Raw genomic sequence first — 27,645 nt, forward strand, 5'->3', positions numbered from 1 at the left:
TCACAAACAGGGGCTCCACGATATTTTTAAAATATGTTCCATTTCAGCAATTTTTGTTTTTGATAAAGGGAAAATTTAAAAAATAGTAAAAAGTGATCATTTAACATAATTATTAGATTTTTACTCATGTGAATTATGACGACACAAGTTGAGAAGCATTCATAAAGTCACCAGCTAAATTCCAATGATTTTTCATTGTACAATTACTCAGAAATACATGAAATTTTTAAAGGAAAAATGTTACAAAAAATATATAGAATGCAAGCAGCCTCAATCAAAAGCATCTTGATGAATCATTATTTGGCTGTCTCAAATATACACTTTTATTTGCCTCTAAGAAGGATTTATTAAAGAGTGATAGTTTCCCTCCCCTCCTCTCCCATCATCTCACCAACAACTGTGTCTGACATTGTGGGCCGACATAATAATATAGGTGGCATTACTTTTGGAGCAGCCTTCACATGCACGTGAGTGTGTGCATATATATATATATATAAATAATGCACTTATATATATAATTAGGAAGTGTGTACTTGGATCACAAAAAATCTGTATTTCCTTGTTCTGAGCACACATTTTCATTAGCGAGGCCTCCTCATATATCTTTATATAGATATATAAACAAGTTTTACAGGAGCTGTTTTTCAGAAATAATGAACTATACATTCCTGACTCCTTCGTTATCATATAGCGTAGGAATTTATCTGTTCAAATCATGATTTCAGTGAGCTGTATCCAGTTCTGGGCTCCCCAGTTCAAAAAAGATAGGGACCTCTTAAAAGGAGTCCAGCAGATGGCCACAAAGATGATAAAGAGCCTGGAGCATCTCCCATATGAGGAAAGGCTAAGTAACCTGGGTTTGTTCAGCCTGGGAAAAAGAAGTCTGAGGGAATATCTGTTAAATGTTTATAAATATCAAAAGAAAGGTGGGAGGCAAATGGATGAGGCCAGACTCTTCTTGGTGGTGTGTAGCAACAGGACATGGAGTAATGGCATAAAACTTGAACATAGGAAGTTCTGTACAAACACAAGTAAGAACTTATTTGCAGTAAGAATGATAGAGCACTGGAACAGGCTACCCAAAGATGTTGTGGAGTCTCCTTCCATGGAGATATTCAAGATCCGTTCAGAAGCCTACCTATGTGACTTACTGTAGGGAACCTGCTTTAGCAGTGGGATTGGACTCAATGATACCTTGACGTCCCTTCCATCCCCCACGATTATGTGATTCTGTGACTCAGAACTCCACACTGTTACCTTCCTCCCATCATTACAGTTCATCATGTTCTCTTCTTGTAGAGTCTTTGTAGAGTCTTCTCCCTTTATCAAATTTTAGTGCTTGACCTCCCACAATCTTGTATATTTTTTTCTTTGATGTGATTCATTGGAGGGTTATATGAGGTGATCATTATCTTGCTTTGATTACATTGAATTAGCATATTTTGGTTGCAACTGCTCTGAAAACCCAGTTATTATCTTCCTGCATCCAATTCCTTTAATTGGCTAAAATTGCCAGAAATTGACCTTTTCAGCCTCCAGAGTGTATTTAGTACTCAAATAACTTAGTCTGCTTCATATGGAAAAACTGATAGTACCAGCTGACCAGAGTCTTGGATCAGGTGGCACATATTTACAAGAGAAAAATAAGTTTCCTTCAGGAAGACTTGTATGTACAGAAAACAGGAATGACAGATACATCTGAATAACATAACCAGACAAACTGTGATGCCTTCCAGTATTTTCGTGTAATTCACCCTTTTTATGTGCTTTCATAAACTGTCTTGGTAATTAATTGTTACTCTTACAATTTACAAAACAGTAGAAGAGCAAGTGTTTCCTTGTTGGGGTATGTGAGTGAAATCCTAACCTAAGATGATCCAAGTGTTTCACTGTAATCTTCTGATACAGTTTTGGTGAGAATAGTTCTGATAGTTGTGTGCACCTTTGCGTTCAGCATGCATTTCATTGACAAACTAGTAAACTGTCTTTCATAAAATCAGAATTCCTTGTAACCTCTTCAGTCAGCTTTCCAAGAGCTTCATTGCTGTAGCTTCACGAAAGCTCTGAAAATCATTCAGAGTTCCTATAAGTATCTTCTGCTCTGCCTGTGCATTATAAACACCCAGCACTTTTCTAGTGCACCAAAAGCAATTGTAAAATAAAACTTATATACTCACTGCACTGACAGCACTTTTTTTTCTATACTTCCTTCAGTATTAGGAACGTTTCATTAAAGTTTAATAATGCTGCCAGTAAAACAGACCCTCTACAGTAGCAGAATATTTATCTTGCAGGACGTCTTGCAGCTTGAAAAGTCTCTGAAATATTCTTATATTTGAATTTCCATTTAAGTCAGTGTTACTTCTATCATCAGAATATAGAGTTAGAGATGACAATTTGAAGAAAATTTCTTTCTCAGATAAAGTACCTTTACATGACAAAGTGATGAACATTTGCGGAGTTCAGCCAAAGCTCAAAAACATTAACGTCCATTAAGTAAGTGGTGCTAAAATTAGAACTTGTTACACCCTCCCAATTCTTGGGAGATTTTTCATGAAATTAAGGCTAACATAAATATGCAATATATCCATGAATTCATTTCAAGGTTAAAATCTTAATATAACTGGTCACATAAAGAAAACAATTAAACCATTGTTTAAACCATGGTTTAAGCATTTAACATTTAACCATGGTTTTATAAAACAGCAACAAAGAGGCTACAGCAAGAGAATACACATTCCTTTATACCATTATTAATGAATGGTCAAATGTAGTTCAGGTCAGATTTCCTGCCTGAGTGGAACTGAAGAAAGTGGGATATGTTTTCCGTATATTGTGAGTCCAGTATAATGTGTTTGTTTAAATGATATACTGCATCTTTATGCAAAAAAAACCAAACAAACAAACAAAAAAACAAGTGTTCTTAAAAAAAAAAAAAAGGACATTATATGGTATTTCATTATATAGAGGAGTCTAGTTCAGAAAACAGTGGTAGTAAATTCATCACTGCCTCCCTGTTATCTTTAAGCAGAAGGATTAAAGAAGAAGAAATATTTTTTTTTCTGAGCCTTATCTGTAGGTTCACAGGGAGAGGACTATAGCAGACTTAATTATATTCACAATGAACTCAGAGAAATGTGGTCCAAGAGGTGAAATTTTCATTAAAACAATTATCCATATCTCCATATGCTAATCCACACACAGATGCTGAGCGGTAGAATAGGAGTTTCTAAAATATGTATTAACAGTATTTGAGTGTTAATGAGCTTTCTGAATACTTGTCATAAGAAGTCACGTACTCAGAAATTTGATAAAGTGACAGAGAGAGAGACCAAATCAGACAGCAAACCTCCGAACTACATTCAAAGCATGACATTTTCCTCTGTGATCTATCTGAATTACCCATTAACCACAGTAAGTGAAAACAATCTGACACCAAATGTCATCAGCAACATGCATAAAGGTCAGTAGCTTGCTATATACCTGTGCAATATAGGATGCTATTACTTGCATTACATGTCACAAGAAGGGTGTTGTTATTTTTTTTTATGCGTTATAATGAAATGGTACATAATAATAAAATATTTAAGGAGATGTTATGTTAAAGGGTAAATACCCACTTTGGTGCTATATGTCTGGTCACATTGGAATGGACTTGTATGACTAATCTTAGGGAATTTGGCCACGCCTAATGCAATCTCCTAGGATTATGGATTCACCCATAGCTGAGAGCACTTTCATCTAGACATGTTCAAATGGACTCGTACAACCACCCTCAAGGAGTTTGGCTGTGCATGATGAGAACTCTCAGGACTAGCTTATAGAATAGTGATCTTTATTGGAGCAATAGATTACAGACTCTTTTGAATAGCTGGCAATAAATACACTGTCTACAGAGCACGTATGAGTACCAATAATGTGAAGAATATGACTGACTGCAAATGCATTAAACTATGGAATAATTCTGTTGATTTCTAAGTTTCTGGGAGAAATGCTCAGTATAACTGAGTGTGAATCTTACCTAATAGGTGTCCCTGTGAAGGGATAAGAGGGGCTCAGCCCGCTGTCTGGTCCTGGAAGTCAGTAGTGTTCTCCTGACTTGTCTGTGATGGAATCTTCCCACAAATTCCTTACCTCTTCAAGCCATTTTTATATTATTTTGTTACTAAAAAGTGGAACTTGAGTGACTGTAATCATATCTATCTTTGCTGCAATTTGTACAACAGAAAATTGAAAAGCTGATGACTCAGGGTGACTTCCCCGCAGTTTAACAGTTCCACAGTATCACCAAGTTTCGCTCATTGCAATCTATCTTATCACAGATTTTGGCTGTGGAGTTTTATACCTCACTCTACCCTCTGAGCTGTATCTCCTAGAGTCAGCAGATCAAACTCCCCTGGTGCAGCTAACAGTCTAAGATTTGCAAGTCTAATGACTTGCTTGGGAGTCAAGGAATGGACTATGCATATTCATTGCATTCTACCAAAGGTTTCTCCAATGCTTTTCTTTTTGTAAGAGGTGAATATCTCAATAAGTCATTTCTAATAATGACTCTACATAATCCACCCCATGACTACAGTTACTCAAGCTTCACAGTATTTAGAAGGAATTGGGGAGATTACATGCAGCCTTGTTACGAGAATTAGAGCTCGAGGGGCTCTCAAGCTGCTTACTATTTATGGGATGTAAGTGACTGAGTATTAGTATTAGTATTAGTATACAGCAGAATAGTGTAATCAGTCCTAAGCAAGGCCTTGAACATAAAGGCCAGGCTTAAAGAGAAGCAAGAGGAAGAAGATCATCACAAGAGAGTAGCATGTGAGTACTTAGAAGTAGAAAAGAGAATGAGAGTAATTGTCCTTTGTGTTCAAATTAAAGTTAATTTGAACTTCACTTGAACAGTATTTAGTGCTAACTAACATTGCATAGCAGCATATACATATAGGTCATTCTGAAAGTAATGACTCCTATTTATTTTCATGGAAATTACCTCCGATACAAGGAGTACTACTATCCACCCATGACTTCCTGAGCCAACATAATCAAATAGGAGGTATTCCTTTCAGAGCAGCTCTCGTATATTTTCATCACATTTGAAGACAGGCATAATAATTTTTTCTCACTGACATGACTAGGATGTTACAACAAGCATCTTCCACCAAATAAGTAATCACTTCAGTCTGGTTGATAGCACAAAATCTGTTTCAGGCATTTTCTTCTTAGTGCCATAAATGGGATAGAGTTGAGCTCTCTTGCATACTTATGCTTCATGTGAAAGTGGAGAACATGTATAAATCTTGCTGAAATAAAGCAATGTTAAAAAGTTTAAATTTAACCTTAAGAAGAACGAAAATTAATGCATGTATTTTCACATTTTTGTTTAGATTAAAGGTGTTTATGGAAGAACTGCAAATGTCTGGATGAAACACCAAAGATTCCTGGTGTCCTCAGCTGTTTGTTTTTCTTTTAAAACAAAATAGCAGTTTAGAAGTTTATTTCTTAAATAACCAGTTATTTCATCCTGAAATGAAATAGGCTTCTAATACTCAACTCAGTATAAAGAAGTGTCTCAGTAAGAATAGACTGTTGGTGAAGTTAGGCTTCTCAGTAACTTTGGGGATCTCAAACATGGTGAACAAAGAAAACTCAGTGAGGTTTACAGTATCAATCACAGCCAGTTATTTCTGATGAATTACAAAAAAAAAAAAAAAAATTAAAATGTCACTATGGATTTTAATAAGTACTGTTGTTTTTTTTTTCCAGAGAAACCAGTATTCTTCCTTTAAGGACTCTATTGTGAGCTCTAGTGGAGAAACTCAAGCTGAAACATCGGAGGAAGAACCCAGGCAAATTTCAGAACAGATCTTTAGGCTCAAATTACATTTTCAATTTGTTTTCTCAACTAATCTTCATCAGAAGTACACAGCTCCAACTGGCTTGAAGATACAGAGTACTTTTCCCCACTAACCTTCTCTAAATTCATCCCTGAAAAACAGTAGTTCATTTATATGTTCTATCATCTGCTATTTAATTTTAGTTAATTGATTTAATTTTTATCTTGTATGGAAAATGCATTTTGTCTCACACCTGTTTTGGTACACAGATGTCCTAGATACCTGCAGTATTTTTAAGGCCATACTCATTAAAATATCAGTTTCATCAACTCAAAATTGAAAAAAAATTGCTGCTGTAACTGCGATGCAGTTAAGGTATGCCTCTCAAGTCATGGAATGTACTTGAAACATTGCTGGAGAGGAGAGGTATTAACTTTTCTACTTGCCACTCTGAATTTCTTTGAATTGATCAGAACAGCAATGAATCTGAAAAGGATTAAACTATGTATCATAAATATATGATAAACAATATTTCAGTTTTTATTTTGCAATAGTTTGTAATAAAAGTAGCCAATTGCTTTAATAAGTGTGCACAAATGTACATCCAGAGAGATAGGAGAGGGAAAGGGAAGTACAGGGTAAAAAATCATTTCCTTCTCTACTAAAATAAAGCATTTTCTGGAATAAAATGAAATAATTCATAACAGTTCACAGAACTGCAGAAAGCCAGAAGTGAATATTACAGCAAATTGAAAGCACAGGGGATAATTACATTCAGCAGATTGCAATTACACATACTGGACTCCATCCAGAGCAGAGGAGCTGCCTAGCAGCACAGTCAGTCTGAAAGCTGACTGCAAAAAGCAAATGTGTGGCTATTCTGAATGCTGGCCTTCATCTCAGTAGTTATTTACTCAGGAGCTCAGTGATAGACCTGTAAAAGCCTGGCCAATGAAGCTCAGTGATAAACCCACAAAAGCCCGGCCAATGAAGCCCATCACAGAGATGCTGCAGTACAAAAGAGATTGTCAGCTTCCATCAGGCCTTGATAAAACCTCATCTCTTTCTCATTTTTTTTCAGTCCTGTACTTCCTTTTTGTGCATTGTCTGGCTAAATGATAGCTGTCACAATTAAACTGTCCTTCAGCTACTAAACATTTCAGCTGATGGATAATTTCAGTCCAGATACAAAACGCTGTCTCTCACGTAACTTTCTCTTTTTCATAGTGGTATCACTGAAGTTCAATGCATTGTTCTATTTGGGCCCAATTTTAATCTGATATTTTTAGAATGCAGCTGTCAGTCATTTATTGTTTGTTAAGAAATTCAGGTCTTATTTGACCTTTGCATGGCTAGCTAATGACTGTAGAATACTTGTGAACTAAACAAACAAAGATAAGTTCAGATATAATTTAAAGTCATGTACTTTTCTACCTCCGTTTATGTATACTTTCACTTGACCTGATGCAGCAGAAATTCATTAAATTAATTTTTATGAAAAACATGTAGAAAGAAGCACAACATGGCAGGATTATTGGACTGGCACTTCTTACCCACTGTTATTAATTTCGCCTCCTTTTTCTTTCACTAATAGATGTTCAAAGATTCAAAGAACAACAGAGATAGGAATGCACATCTGCAGTTTTTCTGGTCCAAGCATCTGTCCAAGCTCGGGGAGCCTGGTTGCTCAGATCCGTGTCCAGGGTTTTTTCTTATATCTCCAAGAATGGAGGCTCCAGCAATCAGCTCCAGTGTATGAATATCCCCATAATAAATAAATAAATAAATAAATAAATAAATAAATATTTGTATAAATGATCATAGATATACATGGGATTTCCCATGTTTCAGTTTGTGACCATTGCCTCTTCCCTTGTGACTGGGCACCACTGGGAAAAGTTTACCTCTAATGGTCTTCCACCATCAGGCAATTATACACAAGGACATAATCCCCTTAAGCCTTCTCTCCTCCAGGCTGAGCGGTCCCAGCTCTCTAAAGCCTCTCTTTGTATGACAGGTGCTGCAGAAGGTGCTTCCCTTGACGCACTGCAGTAAGTTCATGCACCCCCTTGTATTAGCAAGCCTAGCACTGGTTTTAATTTTCTAATAAGAAACAAGATTGATCCTGTAGAGTCACCTGAAAACTGACTGCAACTCAATGTTATAGTCTGGAAACAGCAGCAATAGGCCTATAATGATGAAATTCCTTTGCAATGTCAATAAAACATCAGAATATTTTGCTACAGCATAAAAACATTCTGTATATAACAGCTCTGTAAATTTCAATTTTTAATATACATGAGTACTCATTCTGTTGTTAATTTTGTAACTTTGTTTCACTTTTTAATGAAAAGATACTGTTGTTACTGATGATTTTATATATATCATTATATATATAATAAGTTATTCAAACTTTGCTGTTTTTCCATGTAAAAGCCTTCATAAAGGAAAGGACTTCTATGCTATTTGGTCTCAAGATATAATATACTGTGGCAGTTTTATTAATATTCTTCCTTTTTTTTTTTTTTTCTGAGATAAAATAATATTTTTAATGAACAATGAATAGGATTGTCACCACAAAATATATTCATTTGATGATACCTGAGGGTTTATTAATGTGTTAAGATATTGCATTTACCAGGAAATACATAAAATCAAAAAAGTACCTGCATCATTTTCTGCTCTAAGTCCAAATATTTGTTTTGCCTTTAATCTCAGATGTTTCAGTGTTTCTAGAAAAACAAATAGATTTGGGGAGTAATGATAAAGGTAAAGAGATAGAAATGATTTTTATAAAGTAGAAATACCAATGTGTTCTGAACTATGTAAGAACAATGTACATAGAATTGTATCTCAGTCATATCTCCTGTTCATCATGTTTATTTGAAAGCCACTGCAAAGGTAAATACAATAAGAACTGTGCCCATAAGGAAGTAAGTATTCAATTAAACAAAATATTAGAAGCCTTTCTTTCTATTCCAGGAGACAGCATATTCTTTGGGAAAATACAGGAGGGACTAGGCTATGTGCTGCCCTATGTGAATATATGGTAATGTATTTATGGTAAGATGAAGCGTTGTAGAACTATAGTAATAGTGTCCACTGCATGCCCTTCCAAACATCATTATCGGTATGACAAAGAGCAAGGAAAGACAGTTCCAATGAAGGATTTCAGACACTTCCAGCCATCAGTGTAATAGAAAGGTGCTGTAGATTGAGCAGCCTCAATGTGAGGAGGTCAAGTAAGAAAGATGAAAATAAAAGCAGGACAAAAAACAAAAAACAAAAAAAAAAAACAAACAAAAAACAAACAAACAAAAAAAAAATGGGGAGGAACAGACAATGAATTTGTAAACTCTTCCTCTGGGCATTATTCTTAAACATTAGGAATTTTGCTACAAAATACTTCTATAACAACTGTACAAAATCACTTGATTAAAGTTAGAAGTATTTTACATGGCAAATTCAAGAAGGATGACTTAAGAATACACGAAATGTTTTAGGATGCCATAGACTCAGTTAAAAATATGGCAGTGCTCTGGTAAGATTTCAGCTGTGCTGTGTTTATGACTATGTGGGAGCTGTTGCTAGCATTTATTGAGTTATCATAACAACTACAGATGCTTACTGGAGACTGCATGCCCTCTGTAAGAACAGAAATGGAGTTATGCTGCTCTGTTTAAACAAGACTAACTTTTTCTTCAGATAGTTCTAAAAGAGCTTCAAAAACGGTCACAACTTCGATCTAAAAATGCTGCTATAAATCATGTTATTAAGCCAGTATTACATTGGATGCATATAGTATTCCTGGTATACATTCTATTGGACTCACTGTTAAGTCCTCTGAAAATCACATACAATGTATTTGGTACTGCAAATTTAATGATATTTTCAGTCACCTGGTATTTTACATTTGTCATAATATATTAGCAAGTATGTAAATTGTTATCATAATTATAAATCAATTACTAGAGGAAATATTTAATGTGTTTAAATATTACTAACATAATGGAAATACATCATAACTCATTGCACTTCAACTTAAATTTTAATTTCATATTTCCATTTGATTAATTAATGAGAGCACAGAATTTGTAGTATTGGAACTTAAAGTGAAATACATTGTGCATTGAACAGAATAAAAAATATCTCTCAAGTCCTGTCTTCTTGTGTATCATACCAGAAAATGCTGTTCAACTCCAAAACTATTCCTGCTCTTCCATTTTTTTTCCCATTTGATACTAATTACATTGAAATCCTTCCCTGAGAACAGCATTGATAACTCAGATTATTTTGCAGATTTGGACATTCATTAATCTGAATAATTTCCTTTGAGAAACTTCCTGTTTATTTGGCTGTCGTATTTCTGGGTTGGCAACAATAAGGAAGCAAGGAGGGAAGGAAAGAAGTAGTATTAGGTGAGATAATGATGCTTTCTGAGAAAGTCATTGTATCTTAAATCCAGCGCATGTGATAGGGAACATTGTCATTTAGTATATGCAGAATGCAATAGAGACCTCAATTTTTTATTTTTTTTATTTTATTTTTTAAGGACAATCTAAAAAGATATACTACTTGACAAGAAGAGGAAAAGTAGTTGTGTCCTTTTTGTAAAGGAAGACGAAGGTACAAAGAAGGTAAATGTCAAAACGAAAAACTACTAGAAAGCTTGAGAACACCTAAATTTCAGCCACAAATCTGCTCTTTATCTGTATGAGTTTTACTCATTTGAAAATGACTAATGTTTTCTGCTTATATATAACTTCACTAATTGCAGCCATGTAAATTGAATATAGTCTCCCTAAACTGAGGTAAGAGAGAAACGAACACTTTGTTCTTGATTTTCAACCATGTACATTAGAATATAAAGTCACTGACAATACTAATTAAAGTATACTAAATTTTCTCTGAATTGCCTGTACTAATCATAATTACCAGCTTTAAGTGACATGCCTTCAAGAGTCTTAGTCTTCGAGCAGTAAAATTGACCTGTCAAGATATTTTCCTAGAGAGAGTAGGCATTTATAGTCTTATGTACTATGTATATTCTTATTTTATTTTATCCTAACTAAGATAGAGGAATCTCTCAGGATAAGAGGAAAAAAGAGTTTTTAAAAAAGTTTTAAATTTTCTGGATGAATTATTTTGACCTACACAAAACTCTGAATTAAGAAACAGATCAGAAACATAATTACTAAAGTTAGAATTAAACAAAGGAAATAATTATACTACAGGATGAAGACAACATAAACATCTAGAAAAGCAATCACAAGCGATGGAAGAAATGTCAAATCTCAAGTAATGTGTGACCTTATTCCAAAAATAATTGTTTAAAAATCTTATGCCTGAATGATTTTTTACAAACATACAATCTTATCATTCTCTTCAACATGAGAAATAATGCTCATGTGAAGAATATATAGATAATCTGGGACTGGTAGCTATGAGAGAGAACTATCAGAAAATCATGAGTGGCCAGAAAAGCTGTGAAGGACTACTAACTGGCTAGCTTTTCTGATACAAGAAATGGAAAACATCAAACAAAACTTGACAACTGTAGTGTATCATCATAGACTACATAACTACTGCTTTTTTTTTTCTCTTTTATAGCTAAACCTTATCTAAACTGACAACTAGCGCCCTGCTAGAGATCATGTGGTTTTAAACATATTATAAGGTAGTAATTCATTTCAATGCTTACATGGAGGCAGCCACCCATTAGTCACACTTGTGAGGTTCTGTTTGCCAGACCATTGTCCTACTACATAAAATTGATTTTTCCTTCATAAAATATGCTACTAATATATGTTTATCTGAGAGACAATACTTTCAATTCATTTTCATAGATGAAACACCCCACTGACTTTCATCGCTTACTAAGAAAAGAACCATTACTTCTCAGGTACTGTGAAATAGCATTAAGAAACAGTTTAAGGTTTGGAGCCTTTTTTTCTTTTTCTTTCTTTTTTTTTTTTTTTCTTTAGTTTTACTGCTAATGCATTCAAATACTCAAAACTTACAAAAAGGATGATACCTTTCATGAGAAAAAAAAAATCACTGTTTGTTTCCTAGTTACCTGCAGCAGATACAGGACAGCGACAAGACACTAATTTTTTGTTTATAAAGTAAGCAACTTGTCTCATTCTGATTCTTATCTGAGAACTCTATATCACCAAAAAAAAAAAAAAAAAAAAAAAAGCCACTGCAGCAAGCACTAATTGGCACCCTCACTGGTAATCTCAGCAAAGAAGATGAGAGTTGAATAGCTTTGGTGGCTGAGATAACAGCCTCACTATTAGAAAGGGTCCCAAAGGTACATTAGGTATTTATCATATAGCTAAGGAGGGGTGGAGAAAACTTCTCTGCTTCTCAGTTTTGTAGAGACATGAGGTACTTTAGTTGACAGTATGGTGACCCTTAACTATTCAGAATGAATAACTTCATTTGAAATTAAAAAGGCTGTTTTCTAAGCATTTTTCATTAGTTTGCCTGCAGCTCAGGAAAAGTAACTTTTGAATGCCTAATTCAGGTACGTATTAAAATTCTGTCTACATTCAAAGCCTATCAATCACTCAGAATGAAAGAAAATAGTTGCAGGATTCTCCTGTGTCACTGCAAGAAATTCCTTCAGCTCAGCTGTATTTTATAGCCACACATTTCTGAAGCTGATAGCAGGTACTAGTTAGTGAACCAACTCTTGACAATGTCTGGAAGGGATGACCAGTCTTTCTTATTTGTATTTGAAATTCATAATTGCCGTAGCAAGGATTCTAAGCTTCACTGGGTATTCTCAGGAGGTTCTGTGAGCTGTTACTACACAAAATATTTTTTCAGGATTAAAATTAATTATTAGACAGTTGTTGTGAAATCATTGTTGATAAAAACATATTTTATTTCCTAAACTGATGAAATTTTTAACTCCTTTACTCAATTTTTAGGTTTGTTTGTTTGTTTTTTTTAACTGCTGCTTATAGGGCAGATTTAAATATTACCATTCAGAAAGACAGCTTTACTTTGAACAAACAAACACAGTAACCACCAGTGTTGCCCTGTCCTGCTCATCCCAAAAAGTGAAGGGAATATTTGTACTCTGCTGCTAGTGTTTTGTTCAAATCTAAAGCAATTGCTTTTGAATTCATGGTTGCTTTGCATTTCAGCTGCTCCTATGTAATCAGTGCTACTGGTAAACAGAACGCTGAGCTAGGACAGACATGGAACCTTTCCAAAAAGCTCAACTGTAATATTCCTGTGCTGCACCCCATTTCTCTCTCTGCAGATTCTCAGGCTGTCTGCTCCTCAGAGGCAAACTGTGTGAAATGTTTTCCAGTAGGATTCACTTTTGGTAATTCTTTCTCTATCTAAAGATGCCAGTGCTTTTAGATTAGGCAACATATCAAACCAACAGTGAAAGAGCACCATATGCAGTTGCCTATGACTGTCAAGCATTACACTGTTGATACAACAAGTAAACTTCAAGTAATGGTGTTGGCAGGTAAGAGTAGATTGTTTCAAGCAAGATTTTCTTGTCACCTGTAGGATTTTATCAGGACAGGTTGGATGTGACAGTATTGGGCTAACCATTAACTTCACACTCGGTAAATTGTAGAATTTTTTTTTTCTGAAAGCTTTCCCAACTTTTCTTGTTACAGACAAGCAACACTTCTCTGTGTGCTTGTTTTTCCAGTTACTTATTTTTTCTGATCAGATATGAGGGGAAGAAGATTTTTCCGCACATGACTTCAGACTCTGTGAATACCATTAGATACATAAATTTATTATGTTCCAAACTGCACATGGACATCCTCATAACATAGCACTCACCTTGAATGGTTTAGAGCTATACCATTTTTTAAAGTTAAGCCAACTATTTCGGAGAAATAAAGCATTTTGAATTAATATCATTTTTATCTTAACTGCTGCAGGCATACAAGAGGAAAGATATGAAGAGCTATGGGCTAGTTGATTACAACTTAATTTACTGAGTACGTGTTGCATGAATACGAATGGAGGCTGAAATTCCTTCCTTGATATCATCCTTCATGGAAAGCTTCCATTAGCTCCTCAATGATCCCCAGATCATTTCTAGAACAACATTTTCTTCCCCTCACGTGACAGAGAAAAGGTTGGTCAAACCGCCCTTCTGCTTTCCAGTGTTGCAAAGGCATTAAAAAAGTACTTCTGTATTTGCCCTTAATGCTACTTTGGGGCTAGCAAAAAATGACCTTTGAAACACGACCAAGTTGTTGGAATCTAAGCCTGTAATTTTTTTCTTCAGATTATCCTTTCCTCTCTGATTCTCATTTCTGAAGGAATATCTTTCACAGTGTTGTCCTTTGATGGAACCACTGTGCAAGTAACTGTGTTAAGTTGCTCAGAAAAATATTCTACTTATTGACCAAATAGTGGGATGTTTCATGAAACAGATCCTAATAATTAACCACTAGAAGTATTACTAAGATTTTGTAAGCCCCGTTTGCTCAGTATCTGCCATCTCTAACATAGGACCTCCTCCCAAATTCACCACTTTCACACAATTTAAGTTTTTTATTATTTTTTTTTCATTTGCTTTGTTCATATGTCATTGACAATGAAAAGTTGGCTCACGAATTAGACAAAAACAATCTAAATAATTTTAGTTAATTTTTCCTGCTTTGTCAGAGAGAAATAAATGTCCTTGAAGGAAAGCAATACATAAACAAGCGACATTATAAAGCCTGATTTATAATGTAAGCATTCAATTTCTTAAAGATGAAATATGAAAAAAAAATTATAAAAATTCTACTGCTTGTCTAGTTTTTGAGTTGCTTCATAGTCACATTTACATGTTCAGAACCTTGCTGTCTAACCCCTATAACAATGCCTTGCAGAAGTACCAGACACATGCAATCAAGTTCCAAAGGCCAGTCAAGATTATTGTAAAAAATGTTATCTGTAGTTGCAAAAATACTACCTTACTTCTACTAAAGAAAATAAAAAATGCTTCTCATTTTGCCGTTCTAAACTGCTGGACTTTTTGTGTGTGTGTGTGTGTGGGCGTGGGAAGATGAAGGGATTACAGGCTATGACAAGCTCTTTGTTTAACAGAGCCACACTGCGCATGACTTTTATCTCTAAAAGAATAATCACAGCTCTGATATTATTTATACACTTAGATTACAATGGTATTTAACATCTGTACATAACACGTGTGGATACTTCTTAAATATGTAGCTATTCTTTACAGATAGCCAACATAACCTTAGGGAGAGGAAAAAACAGGTTAACCTATTTGATAGTATTGCTTGCTTTGCTATAATGACATTTTTAGATTAAAAGAAACTAAGCAAATAAACCAAAATTTTACAGTACATTATATAGCAATAGTTACAAACATAATTTGGAACCTCTCAGTTATGTTACTTAGACTATAAAGACAATTAGATCATAAAGACAATGATTATAAATCTTTTTAAAATGGGAAAAAGCTGCATAATGCAGTTGAAATATTTCATGGTGGAAGGGAAAAGCAAAATAGACAGATAAAGGCAAAACTTTTCAAAGGATTTCATATTAACTGTAAAATGCTAGCGAAAGCTACAATTTAGATCAAATCATTATTTATTAAATAAGCAAATGATGTTTACCTCTGTTTCTTAACTAATATATTCAGTGGTTCAATCTATACAAACTTTGGGCAGTCAGCATAAATGGAAGCATCATTTCAGTGAGACTAGATAGGGTACATTTTTTACCACCTGAATGCATGAATGCATACCCCTGATAATCGTAGCATATTCACTTCACTTATATAGCTTTCTTTAATTGAACATCAATGACTATTTAACTTCTGAAGAGCTCTGCTTTACCATGGACTGCTGGAGTCAATTTTAGAAGCTACTATTATAGTAAACATTCATGATAGCAGACATGCCTGTATTCGCATAAACATGTTCCTGCCCTCTGACTGCCACAGTCTTTGGTGACAATACCGTCAAGTGAAAATTGGTACAGAATCTACTTCCTTGAGGAGGGGGAGGGAAACAATCCAAACATATATATATAAACAATCATGACCTGATAATGATAGAACAAGGGCAAATGCTTTTAAACTAAAAGATGGGAGATCTAGTTATTAGGGGGAAAATTTCATTTAGAGGTGGGTGAGGCCCTGGCACAGCTGTGCAGAGAAGCTGTGGTGCCCCATCCCTGGACGCACTCAAGGCCAGGCTGGATGGGGCCCTGGGAAGCCTGAGCTGGTGGGGGGTAGCCCTGCCCACAGCAGGGGTTGGGGCAGCGTGGGCTTTGAGCTCCCTTCCAACCCAAACCATTCTGTGATTCTATGACCCAATTATGTACCATTAAAATCTTTCTGAGCTCCTGTTCCATGGTAGAAATAAAGATGTTTGTCTCAAAGAAATACATTGTTCATTCAGTGTCATTTCCAATTCACAGCTTTTCTTTGCCCACAGCAAAAAATAGCATCTTACTTAGGGAAAAGAGTTTGTGCATTACTATAGGCACGAAAACTTGGCACATAAAACTGACTCAAAAAGTCACAAGACTATGCTTTATACTTGAATACGTAAAAAATAATCAAGTGCCTGGTAGCATAGATGAACACACGTATCAATTCCTGTCAAACATTTTAAAATAATAGCTAATGACTGCAGTGTGAATGGCTGAATGATTATTTTTAAATTTTTCTTTCTCAAGCCCTATATGGACTAAGATAAAATACAGGCAATGAGAACATAAACCCAGTTTGATATACTGATTCTATGCCATACTTATTCCAGTACTGTCCTAGCTTCTGTTTTAATGTCAAAAATTGGAGAATACATTTTTTTTTCTATCCTATCCTTTAAAGAATTCTGAATGGTGTCTGACAGAATAAACACCCTTTTGAACAATGAATAAGCAATCCATATTCTTAGAATTTATCAGTATTTCAGTCAGTTTAACTAGATGTCACCAATTGCCATAAGAGGAATTAAAAAAGGAATTGAACCCATTGCATTTTTAGTTCTTGAGCGATGACTACATTACCCCACTCCTTCTATTTATACTTCCATAACATAAAAGAGAAGGACTATAAGCAACTTCCGCACATCTATAATCATTTACTTATTAAAAATGTCTCTTTTCTGCTCACAAAATCCTTTTAAAATCCCAAGACTAGATTAATCACTGTTGTAGACTTTGGATAGTCTTTTTAATCAAGTTAATGCAAGTTTTCTGTCCTTTGATACCATGAAGCGTTCTGTTTCATAAGGAAACTGGGTCAGTTGGCATGTTTTTTAAAAGAATACTGTACCACATATTCAAAGAATATTTTCAAGTCATGAAAGTCTTTTAATTAGGTCTAGAAGGCTTAAAAGTATCATTTATATCATTTTGATTTGTTTATTTTTGCTGAATTGTGTAACTTTTTCTACAACTACAGTTTTAAAAAGATGGGTCAGGAAAACAGGAAAAAAAAAAAAAAAGAGTACCAAAGCCAAAATTACATTATTACATTTAAAAGAAGTTATCATGTCTGTTATGGAATTACGAAGTAATAGCAGAACCCTCAATTTGTACGTAAAAAATAGTATTTTCTCTAATTTGCATCAACTGCAGCATAAAGTAAAAAATTTTCAGTAGTTTATGCTTCCTGTTCAACCCATGGTATCTGTTTGTTTTCCTGAGCAGAGTTTGTAAATCATCATTCCCTCAGCTTTACGTGCATCTCAGATCTGCTCTGACAGATCATGAGGGTACTCATGAGCCACACAGACAAGAAGGCACTTGCAACAGAACAATATAGAATTAAGCTTTTGAAGATATGAGATGCAATCTGCCAACTAGCATCTATAATACATTAGTAGAGTAAGGCAGTACAGAGAACATGCAAACATTCTGTGAAATATCTTTGACTTTTCATAAGTCAGAAAAGCTCTTCCAAATGTTTTTCTCCTTCAATCTCTTAAGCCTGTCTTTGTCAGAATAGTAGCTGCATAAGACTATTTTCTTTCAATTGTATGGCTTTTTAGTTGTGCACAACATTTGGGAAAACCAAACGCTATTATTGTTATGATCACATAATTTCCAATAAAATTGACATTATCCACATTTTGCAAGTGCTTATTCTTCCCTGAACTCTGCTCCTATCATTTCATTCATCCTTAGAAACTATCATTACCAAAAAGTAAAGTCTAAATATTGTTAGCTCTAAAAAAAAAAAAAAAGAAAAATGGTTCACCTAGATTGATTTTTTATTTTTTATTTTCTGAAGGTGTAGAGGTAGCTCTTCAGAAAACTGAATTTGCTCATAAAAATTCAGATATATCAAAAAACCGATCAACCAACCAATTAAAAAAACAAATACAAAACAAAATAAGAAAATAATTACATGCAACCCACACAAAATAATCCCAACAGGACAAGGGGGAATGGTTTTAAACTGATGCAGGGGAAGTTAAGGTTACATATTAAGAGGAAGTTTTTCACACAGAGGGTGGTGATGCACTGAAAGAGGTTGCCCAAGGAGGTTGTGGATGTCCCATACCTGGAGGCATTCAAGGCCAGGCTGGATGTGGCTCTGGGCAGCCTGGTCTAGTGGTTGGCAACCCTGTACATAGCAGGGAACTTGAAACTAGGTGATTTTTAGGTCCTTTTAAGCCCAGGCCATTCTATGATTCTACAATTCTATGACTCTATGATTCTATGAATAAGCCTACTTCTATTTAAATTATCTTATCCCAATGCATTTTCTGCCCTTTGCAAAGTTATACATGAATGACTTTTTGAATTCTGAATGTCAGCTCAAAAATTCTGAAAACCTAATGGAACTGTTTTGAAGGAAAAAAAAAAATCTGAAAAATCAAAACAAGATTTCAGCAAGGCTTTGCTACCTCATGGAGATAATGTCCTTTGGAGATGATTGCCCCATGGAGATAATGTCTCTGTGGCCCGACAAAACCAGTGGTCAGTGCAGCCCCCATTGGTGTTTGTAAGGAGGCAATGAGGCTGCTTGGGAGCTTCCCACTGCTACCACCCATAAAGAGCATCACCAAAGATATGCCCAGAGCCACAGTGTGCCCAGAGAAAGCCTGTGCTTTCAAAGGGCTCACCTGGTGAAGTGAGAGAGGCGTATTTGGGTCATTTAAATCTGTAGTCGTGAAAGGTCTTGGGAAGGAGGTGTTAGGAGAGGTCCTGTATGACATGCTCCAGGACAGCTGGTGCTTGGGCTCCAGCATGGAGCACAGTTACACAGGAAGCAGGAGTTGAGTGTCTGTAATGTGGTGCATGGAATAGACCAGAAGACAGAGGCTCCTGGCAGAAGTGTGGAACAACAAAATGAGAGTCTTATCCCTCCTCAGGTTCTTCATACACCCAGGCATTAATGCCAACAGATATTAAAAAAAAAAAAAAAAAAAAAAAAAAAAAAGTACTGTCAGAAGATGTGGTTAAGCAGTGAACAAATATAGTAGTTTAAAATAAATGTACCATCCTCTACACTGAAACAGTGCCTCTCGTCTACTTATTAATAAAACATTTATTCTGTTTACTGCTGTTCCCAAATGAAAAACTTATTTTTCAGGGAGGATTCAAATTACTTGATGTTTAATTTGAGTTCTCTTCAGAACAGTAAAATATGAAAGGAAGGTTTTCAGTGGTTTTGTGAAAACAAGCATCACTTTCAAATAAAAAACAGAATGGAAAAGAGTATACTCCATGTTACCCATGAAGCACAGTATATTCAAGATGCCAAAATGAATTGAATCAGTAATATTTAAATAAAAAAGAGTATATTTATTTTTCACAGTGCTTGAAGAAATTCATGCTGTGATTCCATTCTAAGAAAACCTAAATACCATGAGAAACAGTAATAATAATGTTGTTGTAGACATGATGGCTTAGACAAAACAAGGTAGAAGCAATATATTTTATTAGACCAGCTGGTGTATTAAGCCCCCGAGGTCTGAAGAAAGCCTTGTATAACCAAAAGCTTTTTCTTTTTCAGCTGTACACCTCAGTCTAAAAAAAGGTAAAACTTCTACTGCAGATTTGTTATCGTCTGCTTAAAAAGCTATCATTAATTTTTGGAGTTGTTTTATAACAACAAAATACTGTGTAAAGCCAGCTTGCCATTTCCAAAGGTTATGAATATAACAAATCTAAAATTGTAAAGTAGAATTCACTTATGTATTATAATTCTATATTTGTGTTTGTCACCCAAAGCTCCTTTGATAGTCATGAGACAGAAGCAGGAACTCAACTGATATTTTACACATTGACATTAGGAGGAGATGGGCCATGCCTTACAAGTGCTGTAAAGAGCCACCAGCTCATACACTGACAGCCATAAATATGAAAGCTAGGTAAGAGGAATCCCACCTGGAGAAAAAAACTCAACAGATATTCACTCACCATAAATAAACCTCCCACTACTTGAATAAAATTATGCTGTGGGATTGTTGAATCCATAAAGGAGTTATTTAGGACTGGGAATGATTCTTGTTCTCTGTGTGTCTGGAGAATTTGCATCATGTTTAACATAGGAAGGATGCAGTGAGGAGAGAGAATGATTTAGAAAGAGAGAAAACTCAGAGGCATTCTACTTGTTACCTCTCCATATTAAAAAAAAAAAAAAAAAAAGTAGTAAATTCATTGATTTATATCTCTCTTCAGACTTGTTTATATGAAGTTATAGTTCATATTTTTAAATGAATGCAGTTCTGGATGTGAATATAATACTCCAAATTGAAAAGAAAAACTTAGTTAAAGAAATGAGAAAATGTCCTTTCTGGTTCCAGTTTCTTCCTCATATTCAAACAATTACCATGTATTATCAACTAGTCACAGAAAATACATTTTGGGGAAGTTGTTTTCCTATATTAAGCTCTCACACAGATAAGTGAAACATCAAAGTTAAATTATGATATAATTTTGATTTATTCATTCTCATTCCTTTTCATATATCACTCATTCATAAAGAATTCAGATACAGTTCCATAGGATGTAATTTTATTCTTCTGATTGCTTTAAGTTTACTTTAGACCTGCACTATTTAATAAGCCAATAGGCATATTAGCCATACTGACTCTAGTAAAAGCAGGATCAGTCAGTTTACCACTGGGTAAATCATGGTGAACAATAGTTTCAGTTGGATACAAAATGCTGAACTTTATTTTAGAGTCAGTATATTAAAACTCTGATATATGTAAAGAATTAACCTAAGCAAAATCTCATATGCCAAAAAGTGCCAGTTAACTGTACTTTAATATAATTGAATATACTATTTTAATGTTGTCCTCCATTTTAAAGTTAAATATTCATTTAGTGTAATTGTGCACAGACTTTTTTTAAGGACATGTACAGACTGTTTTTAAGGATGGAGGCAACTCCAGTTCCATATGTTATTATAATTCTACTCATTGTACTATATATTTTTTGAAATACCAGGCTAGAAGACTCCACTGTACACATAAATTATCTAAAGCTTTCAAAGAAATGCTATGGAAATGATAAATGCTAGGTTAGGACAATATTGTTGGATTTAACATACCCAAGGGTAGCGTAAGAGTAAAATGAAATCTTCTAATTCCATAGCAATAATGTGAAACATTAACAGTGAATGTAATTTAACTACCATTTTAAAGGCTATTTAACAAGTATCTTGGGTGTCTTAAGAATGGATTTATTTAATTTTTGTAAAAATCTTAATGAACTAAGGGTTTATAGGACTTTTATGTCTTTAGGACTCACCAACATTTAATGTTTTGTTGCGTTTTTTTCTTCTTCTATGGTTTCCTGTTCTTTGTAGAATGAAGCTCATCTAACAACTGCATCATACCAAAATGAAATAATGGGAAGCAACACCATGGTAACAACATCTGCTTCAAATGCTTGTATTTCAATATTCTGATATGACTAATGATGAAGAAGAAACTGATTCACACAAACTTCCCTCACACCAAAAAATGGCATTTCCCTGAATTATTCTCAACTAATTTAGAAATAGGGTGGCTCTTTTTATAGTTATTTTTGTATATTAGTTTTGAACCTTACAAACAAAGCCACAAAAAATACAGACATTTGAAACAAAGTAATCCAATATAAATTATCAAACATTAACCAAGTTTCTAATAATGACATAATGAATAGAAATAAGCAGAAATGGCACCATTTTAGCAATAGTATACACAGAAACACACTACACTTGTTAAATAGCAGCTAATTATTTGTTTTTATCAGCAAATAAGAAGAATTTATCAATGAATGCATGCTAAAAACTCCTCTCAACTTTTACTGACACTGTATTTTCTATAGGTAGTACAAGACTGTAACAGAACAGAAGTCATGACTGCAGCATCAATTAAATGGTGTCGTAGCAACTGTCTAATATTACAAAGCTTAGGTATGTTTTCCATACATTAACAGTGTCAGATAAATGTAGGATCATGATACACAATAACAAGCATAGTTAAAATGAGCATCTTAAGGCTGAATCTTACTTTAACGTGCTAGACACAAAGATATCTACTATAAATTAGAATTTTATAGCTACTGATCTTTTTCTACATCATCAAAAATAAATAAAAAAGCCACAAGAGGTTGATCTTTTCTCCTCTTCTGAAGATACCCTATCAGGCAGAGAAGAAGTCCTGGGTTATAGTAAGGGAAATACAAATTAAAATGTACTTGTATAAGGAGAGTTAGCAATACTAGCCATATCCTGAAGGAATTATTTATTTTTATAAGAAGCTGGAAAATATAGCAATAATGAAAAATGCTACAGAAGGTGTATTATGCATGAATTAGCTTTACTCATAAAGCTTTCCTTGTTGCTGTTGTCAGTTAAGGATGGCTTTGAATAACCCACTAAACCTATTTACAATCAATAATTTAAATGAATGTTTATGGAGAATGTTTTAATCAAATATTCTGATTGTTATTACTGAAATGCACCCAGGTGATTAATTTAGAACCTTGTTTTCAGCCACACAAAAATGATTCCACTATAAAAGAAGATCACTCATTTCTAATTAAAAAATCCAACACCTAACCCACTCTTCAGCCATGAATTTGTTAAGCCTACGGGATTTTATGTATTATAAAAATGCTTGGTCAGTATTTCAAACATGATGCTTTCATAATGAATCTATTGTTTGCTTTATATCTTATATAGTCTTTGCACAGAATAATACTGGTAAATAGAATTTCACTCTGAATATGTTCTAGAGTTGAATTAAATTTATGATGAACAAAAGGAATGAATATCAGCTCTGATAATTATTAGGATCAGCTCTAGCAAAGAGGGGCTCGGTGCATCCAAAATGTTTCGTCCCTGTCATTAACTGCAGAAACCCAGCAGAGTCTGTTCTCAAGCTCTAAATGCTTGGAAAACAACCCTCTTTGTTCAGCAATGCTCTTCGCACTTAGCATGAGCTAAAAATAAAGAAGCAAAGGCTTATTACAGCACCTTTTCTGTATCTGAATGTTTTGAAGGAGAAAGTGCTGCAGAACTGGAAACAATCAGTGCAAGTATTTTGGGGAGAAAAGAAGTGTGTACATGTGGTTGTACATTATGAAAATACATACTACTTAAAGCAGGCTAAAACCTTCAATGTCCCCCATCCTTCTTTATTTCCCCCCCAAAATGTTGTGAATACCAATGTGTATATTATGTAAAGACAAATAATAACAAACCACCAAGAATTAACTGGCATTTGCAAGGTTGTTACCAAAATATTTCAACCAAACAGGCTAAATTCAAATAATAAAAAATGATCACATCAACTCATACTAAATTTAGTGTTATTAGATTTTGAAGATGCTCTAACCTCTAAATCTAAAATTGTGCTCATTCCAGAATGAGATATCTTGAAGAAGAACAATCAATGAGCAAAGACAGTAAGTGGTATCTCTGAACAGGAACCTACTGATTAGCTCTGAACCCTTCTACAAGGTACAAGAACTTCTAACAGAATGCAAAAAAAAAAAAAAAAAAAAGTTCAAATACTTATAACCAAAAAAATTATGGATGAACTGAATAGGCAAGGCTGATGGGGTCAGTATGCTTTATCATGTTCATCCAGAAGAGTATCACTGTGTGATACTGCAGTGAGGATATATACTCCCTCTTAAACCCAGACCAGACGTCATCTGACCTGAATGAAAATCTACAAAAACTTTGTCCTTGTGAAGGTTTTAGCAGTATAAGTAACAAAAAACCCAATATTATTAGACATAGCATTTAAAGAAAATTAATCACTGCTGGAAATTATTTTTACCTATGTTGTTCAGTGTAACTAAATTAGTACTGATATCATGCTGTTAAAATGTGATCCTGTCCCTTAATTAAGAATGTCAGCTATGCTTTAATTAAAATTCCACATATAAAAGAAAAAATTGGTAATGTTGGCCAGTCTGCAGGTATAGATACATACAAATGTTTTAGTACACTGTAGGACTTTTTAAAGTATGTAATTACATAGCCATAATCCAAGAACCACCAATGATGCTGGTTCTTTGAATTTAGCTACTAGCTAGAATAATCAGTGCAACAAAAAGAAAACAAAGCGGAACATCAATAACAAACAAACAAACAAAAAAAAACACCTATAAGATGCATCTATATTATAAGAAGAAATCATATTTTGAAATGGAATGGAAGTATGTCCTTACTCTTGGTAAGGAACAGGTATGCAACGTTTGAAGATACTGTGTGTTATTTACAAATGTTAGTGCAACACTGCTGCCATTAACAAGTTTTTTTTTTTAATTTCTTTAATAAATCTTAAAATCCATTTATTCTGTACACTTCTCAATGTATTTCCAGTGCAACTCAAATTGTTTTCCCACACAGAGATGAAGCATAAGGCCAGCATGTAAGACCTGAATCTCTTCCTATAAAGTATTTATAAAAGTCTTATCAAAACATCACTACAAAATCTGTATTACAGAGTAAAACTGTTCTGTATAGTTCATCCCATAATATTATAAAAATGGTACGAAGAACTACAATACTATTTACTCCTGTGGACTCCTGTGGAGGTTGTCTTTAAATTTGCCAGGATTTGAATGAATGGAAACTATATAATTCTCTCTCTCATTATGCATTCACTTATTTTCAACACATCAAAATCTGCCAAATCTCTTTCTGTGTCTATCTAGTTAAACATTAATCACTGAACTCCTACCTACATCACAAGGGCTGAATTATTTTTTGAAACTATTACTACAAATAGCAATGCCTAGTTGCAATGCTTTTTTCTTTCTCCATTCTACAGTTTTAAGCCTGCTTGAAATACTGCTGGGCAGTGGAGCATCAATTGCAGAGACAAAAGGGTCACTTGAGGACTGAGGAAATATGTACTCCTTTAGTCTATACATCATATATTGCAAAAGGTAATTGACAACCTCATTCTGGTGTAAATCAAATTCTTGAGGACTCTATATGGATATGGATGTTTACTGTGAGCTTAATCACTAAACAGTAATTGCCTGTCTGTACTGACCAAATAAATCAATTCCATACAATGGAAAAATTATGAAGAGATCCTGGATATTGAACTTAAATAAACATGATTGATCACCAGAATTCTCTCAAAACAACTTAAACAATAAGATTTTCAGACTGATCTAATGGAATAAAATTGCTAACTATAATTCACTTTAATTTCTGATAAGATAGGGTGAATGGGATACATCAAAACAGAAAGCAAAATTTTCACCATAAAAGCAAACTTTTTACCATACAAATAAACTATTACATAACATAATTGTGGTTACTAACTGTCCGCATGCAAAACAATTTTATCTATTTAAATAGTCAAGAAAAGCCCAGAAAATCCTTCTCTAAGATTTGTTTCCTGTTTTTTGTTGTTGTGGTTTTGATACTTTGAGCAAGTGCTTATATCTGCAAGCATCTTCGTGAACCATGCAAATTTATTTCACATTCAGTTTCCCAGGGATATATCTTTTCTAACCTTTTTTCAGGGAAGATTCTAAAGAACTTCACTATGCTGTATTGGTTGTGAAGTTTTCCTGTCTTCTAATACCGTCCTATAATTCTACAGGTTAATTCTCTACCTTACGTAAAAATACAGATATACTCTTTGTGTGTTTGAAAAACTGAGGTTTGAAGCGTAGCGAGGAATTCAAAACTTAATGTTCTTCATATCATTCTGTAGCTGTGCACATTACTACTGTGATACATACATTGTTTTCAGCTACGAAGGATTTTACATATTGGTAAGGTAGTCTTAAATGGAGATAATATTAAATGCATCTTATTCAGTTGGTGCTTGCGAGCTGATACAATTTATTTGCGTTACACAATTACACTGGAACTTGATACCTCATAATAATTTTAAACCTGCGGATAAATAATTTAAAAAATAGCTGGACTAATGGAAAATAAGTTAATTGACTACTGAGATCAGGAAGTTCTTGAATTATAAATCATAGAAAGCTGGGAAAGAATACCAGGGAGAAATGCTACAGTTCTTCAGTTATGCACTATTTGAACGCTACCCCCACATTTATACTACTTTGTTGTGCAGACCTTTCTGGGCTATTGGTTTACACCTACGGCTCATCTCATGCCCCAAGGCAATCAAAGGTGCTGCAGTTGGGTTGCAGCTACAGAGATTCTCATGTGCTAAGGCAATTAACCACAAGGAAAAGTATGATGGATTTAATGATCTTATTTTGTGGTTAAGAGGTTGCACTTCCTGAAATTACCTGCTCCTTATCCACATTTCCCATTCAAAACCATGACCTATCCAGAAGCTTTTGCAGTAGACCAAAACTGAGACTTAATCATATGTTGCACATACTACTGTGTTCAGGATAACTTTAATGTATCAACCACTCACACACTCAGCAAAGTTTTGAACAAGAGTGGCTTATGTAGGTATAATGACTCAAATATACAGAACTCAAATTACAGAATCACAGAATGGTTATGTTTGTTTAATCACAAAATTAAACTTTTTTTTTTCTACATATAAGATGTAGTAAGAACCTGTGATTACCTGTAACTGTTAATTCCGTAGTTCTTCTGACAACAAAGATTCCATATTTTACCTCACAAGTGTAATTTCCAATGTCATCCTCTCTAACTTCCCGAATCACAAGAGTGTCCTTTATAAACCCAATACTTGATCTCCATGTCTTTGACTTGCATTCCTGTTTAAAGATAACATAACATTTCAGTGACTATGTTCTTACACTTGAGCCACTGTTGACAATGCTACTCAAAGAAAGGAAGGCCAGACAAGAGGTAGTTAGGGACTTTACATACATTAAATATCTCAAAATACAGTTCAGTTAAGTAAAATTTTAAAAGAAAAACGACTGTAAATTTTTATCAACTGAAATGTTATTTATTTGGTGATTTTGCTTTTATTCTTGATCAGGGGTCTTCTATTTCATTTAATTATTTGCAATTATATTTATGTATGTAATCCATGACCACTATATCACAAGTAGCTAGAGGATGCAAAGAATTTCTCTCTTTACTTTAAATAAAATGACAATTTAAAAAGTAGAAAAACAGAAGATGAGAATAAGGAGAAATGAAGATTAGATACCTCTTTCCGTAAATGTCTTACAATCTTAGTAAGTTTTGTAACTAAATCAAACAAACAAAAAATTTGTATTCCTACTTTTAGTACCTAAACATTGCTTTTTGTGTCAAAATACTGGCATTTTTTTCGTACATGTTTTTGACTCCTTGAAGCAATTAACATATTTTCACCTCATTAATTTAGGTGATAATCAAAATAGCTTCTTGGAATTTTGCTTATTTTTCTCTCTAGGTCTTTTTTGTTTGTTTGTT

The 27,645-nt window shown here is 34.2% G+C and overlaps 1 protein-coding gene across 2 annotated transcripts in view; it reads right to left on the reverse strand.

The window, feature by feature from the left end:
- Positions 1 to 27,645, reverse strand: part of IL1RAPL1 (interleukin 1 receptor accessory protein like 1) — a 702,165-nt gene that overhangs the window by 241,925 nt on the left and 432,595 nt on the right. For both annotated transcript variants that reach the window (XM_425563.8, XM_046903219.1), the window contains exon 5: positions 26,840 to 26,993. In XM_425563.8, the coding sequence (XP_425563.3) occupies positions 26,840 to 26,993 (154 nt within the window). The remainder of the gene's footprint in view (positions 1 to 26,839; positions 26,994 to 27,645) is intronic.

The sequence above is a fragment of the Gallus gallus genome, chromosome 1, assembly GCF_016699485.2.
Source record: "Gallus gallus isolate bGalGal1 chromosome 1, bGalGal1.mat.broiler.GRCg7b, whole genome shotgun sequence".
Taxonomy (NCBI): Eukaryota; Metazoa; Chordata; class Aves; order Galliformes; family Phasianidae; genus Gallus; species Gallus gallus.